Below are 2,014 nucleotides of genomic sequence, written 5' to 3' on the forward strand. Positions count from 1 at the left end.
ATCCCCCTTCATGTGAAACAAATTGTGGTGTTGCCACCAGCTTGGCGATGCCAAGCGGGAAGACCTAAGAGGAGAAGGATTCCATCGGTTGGTGAAGGCAGTCGAGCACGGAGATGTTCGCAATGTAATAGGAACATGCATAATAGATAGAATTGCCCATCCCCATTTGCAGTTACATCCACAACACCGGCACCAGATCCAACTCAATCGGCACCTCTACGAGTGCGATGACCAAAAGCATGTTCAACTTGCAAGCAAACTGGTCACACACGCAACAACTGTCCAATGCGAAGGACAATGTCTGAAAATGTTGGGTGTCTTCTGGAAGAAGACATCTTGTCGTTGTAATTAAATCTGTGAGCCATGTGCAATACCTTTCTCAGAATTTCATCTTGCAGTTTCTTACATTCATTTAGAATTGTGTTTGTTACTTGATTAATTTTTCCATTTAGGCAAAAATTAAGTTGGATTTATCCTTCTGTAAAAATTAAATTTGTAATAATTTCATGTATGAAGTCAATTTTATATTAATAACTTGTATTACGTTAAAATAAAATAATATCAAACGATTGTGTATGCATTTATAAATGGTCCAGAGACATTGAAAGTCCCTATATTGGTCAAAAGATTTTGGTTTATGGGGTCACACGCTAAGTGCTACCAGATACATGGTGTGACACGGTGAGTGGTACCAAATTTATTGGGTTACGCTGACTGAAATGAGAGTTATGGGGTCACACGCTGAGTTGTTATGTTAGTCAAGGTTGATACGCAATGCCCAAATGTGGTGACACACCATGACCTAGTGGGGTGACAAGCCATGCCCTAGTGGGGTGATAGGCCATGCCCTAGTGCGGTGACACGTCATGCCCGAATGCAGTGACACGCCATGCCCCAGTGGGGTGATAAGCCATGCCCCAATGGGGGTGACAAACCATGCCCTAGTGGGGTGACAAGCCATGCCCCAATGGGGGTGACAAACCATGCCCCAGTAGAGTGACAAGCCATGCCCCAGTGGGGTGACACGACATGGCCTAGTGGGGTGACATGCCATACCCCAGTGCGATGACACGCCATGCCCTAGTAGGGTGACATGCCCTAGTGAGGTGACAGGCCATGCCCCAATGCGGTGACACGCCATGCCCCAGTGGGGTGACAAGCCATGCCCTAGTGGGGTGACATGACATGCCCCAGTGGGGTGACAAGCCATACCTTAGTGGGGTGACAGGCCATGCCTCAGTGGGGTGACATGCCATGCCCCTGTGTGGTGACACGCCATGCCCGAATGCAGTGACACGACATGCCCTAGTGGGGTGACACGCCATGCCCCAGTGTGGTGACACGTCACGTGGTTGCAGTATTATTTGTGAAATATCCTTTATGAGAATAGTTATTTGTCACAATTTCCTTGGGCTTTTAATTTAATTTACATCAGCAAATGATTATTGCACTTACTATGCCCGAATAGAGAAAAAAAACCTATGTCTAAAATGTAAGAATATTATTAAAAAATTAATAAAATTAATTGTATAAAAAAAAACTAAATACTACTTGAGATATGTTGGTGGAGGGGTTTAGGGTTCGCTGTCTAAACTGTTGGTAAAAATTTTCACAGTGTATTGACGCTGCATATTAGCAATCATATTCTACTTAACTCTGATCAGTTCTGATTGCAAGATGTCGTCAATGTACCCAATGGTGAACATACTGCAGTTGACATTATCATTCTGATGATGCACTTTAGCTTTAGGCAAATGAATTTTCAGTGGCATCGGTGTCAAATCTTATGTCTATCGATGAATTTTCTTGAAATAACCTGCTTTGTGGCAGATGATTGGGAGCATTGTCGTCAGGGGTGTCATCTGAGTAGCATGCACTCCGTTATCCTTAGCAGCCGAAGTTCTTGTGGAGTCCACAACCTTGATCGACCACCTGACCAAGTCGATCTTCGCTACCACCTAATGCCCACCCACATTGCAAGGGGCGAGGATGAAATCGACATCTTCCCATTTTT

General features: G+C 44.5%; 1 protein-coding gene across 1 annotated transcript in view; it reads left to right on the forward strand.

Moving 5' to 3' along the window:
- Positions 1–2,014, forward strand: part of LOC110425850 (proline-, glutamic acid/leucine-rich protein) — a 17,543-nt gene that overhangs the window by 4,636 nt on the left and 10,893 nt on the right. The window contains exon 5 of the mRNA XM_089785231.1: positions 41–262. Within this exon, the coding sequence (XP_089641357.1) occupies positions 41–262 (222 nt within the window). The remainder of the gene's footprint in view (positions 1–40; positions 263–2,014) is intronic.

The sequence above is a fragment of the Theobroma umbraticum genome, unplaced genomic scaffold, assembly GCF_002168275.2.
Source record: "Theobroma umbraticum cultivar Fairchild unplaced genomic scaffold, ASM216827v3 scaffold_12.1, whole genome shotgun sequence".
NCBI classification, from domain to species: Eukaryota; Viridiplantae; Streptophyta; class Magnoliopsida; order Malvales; family Malvaceae; genus Theobroma; species Theobroma umbraticum.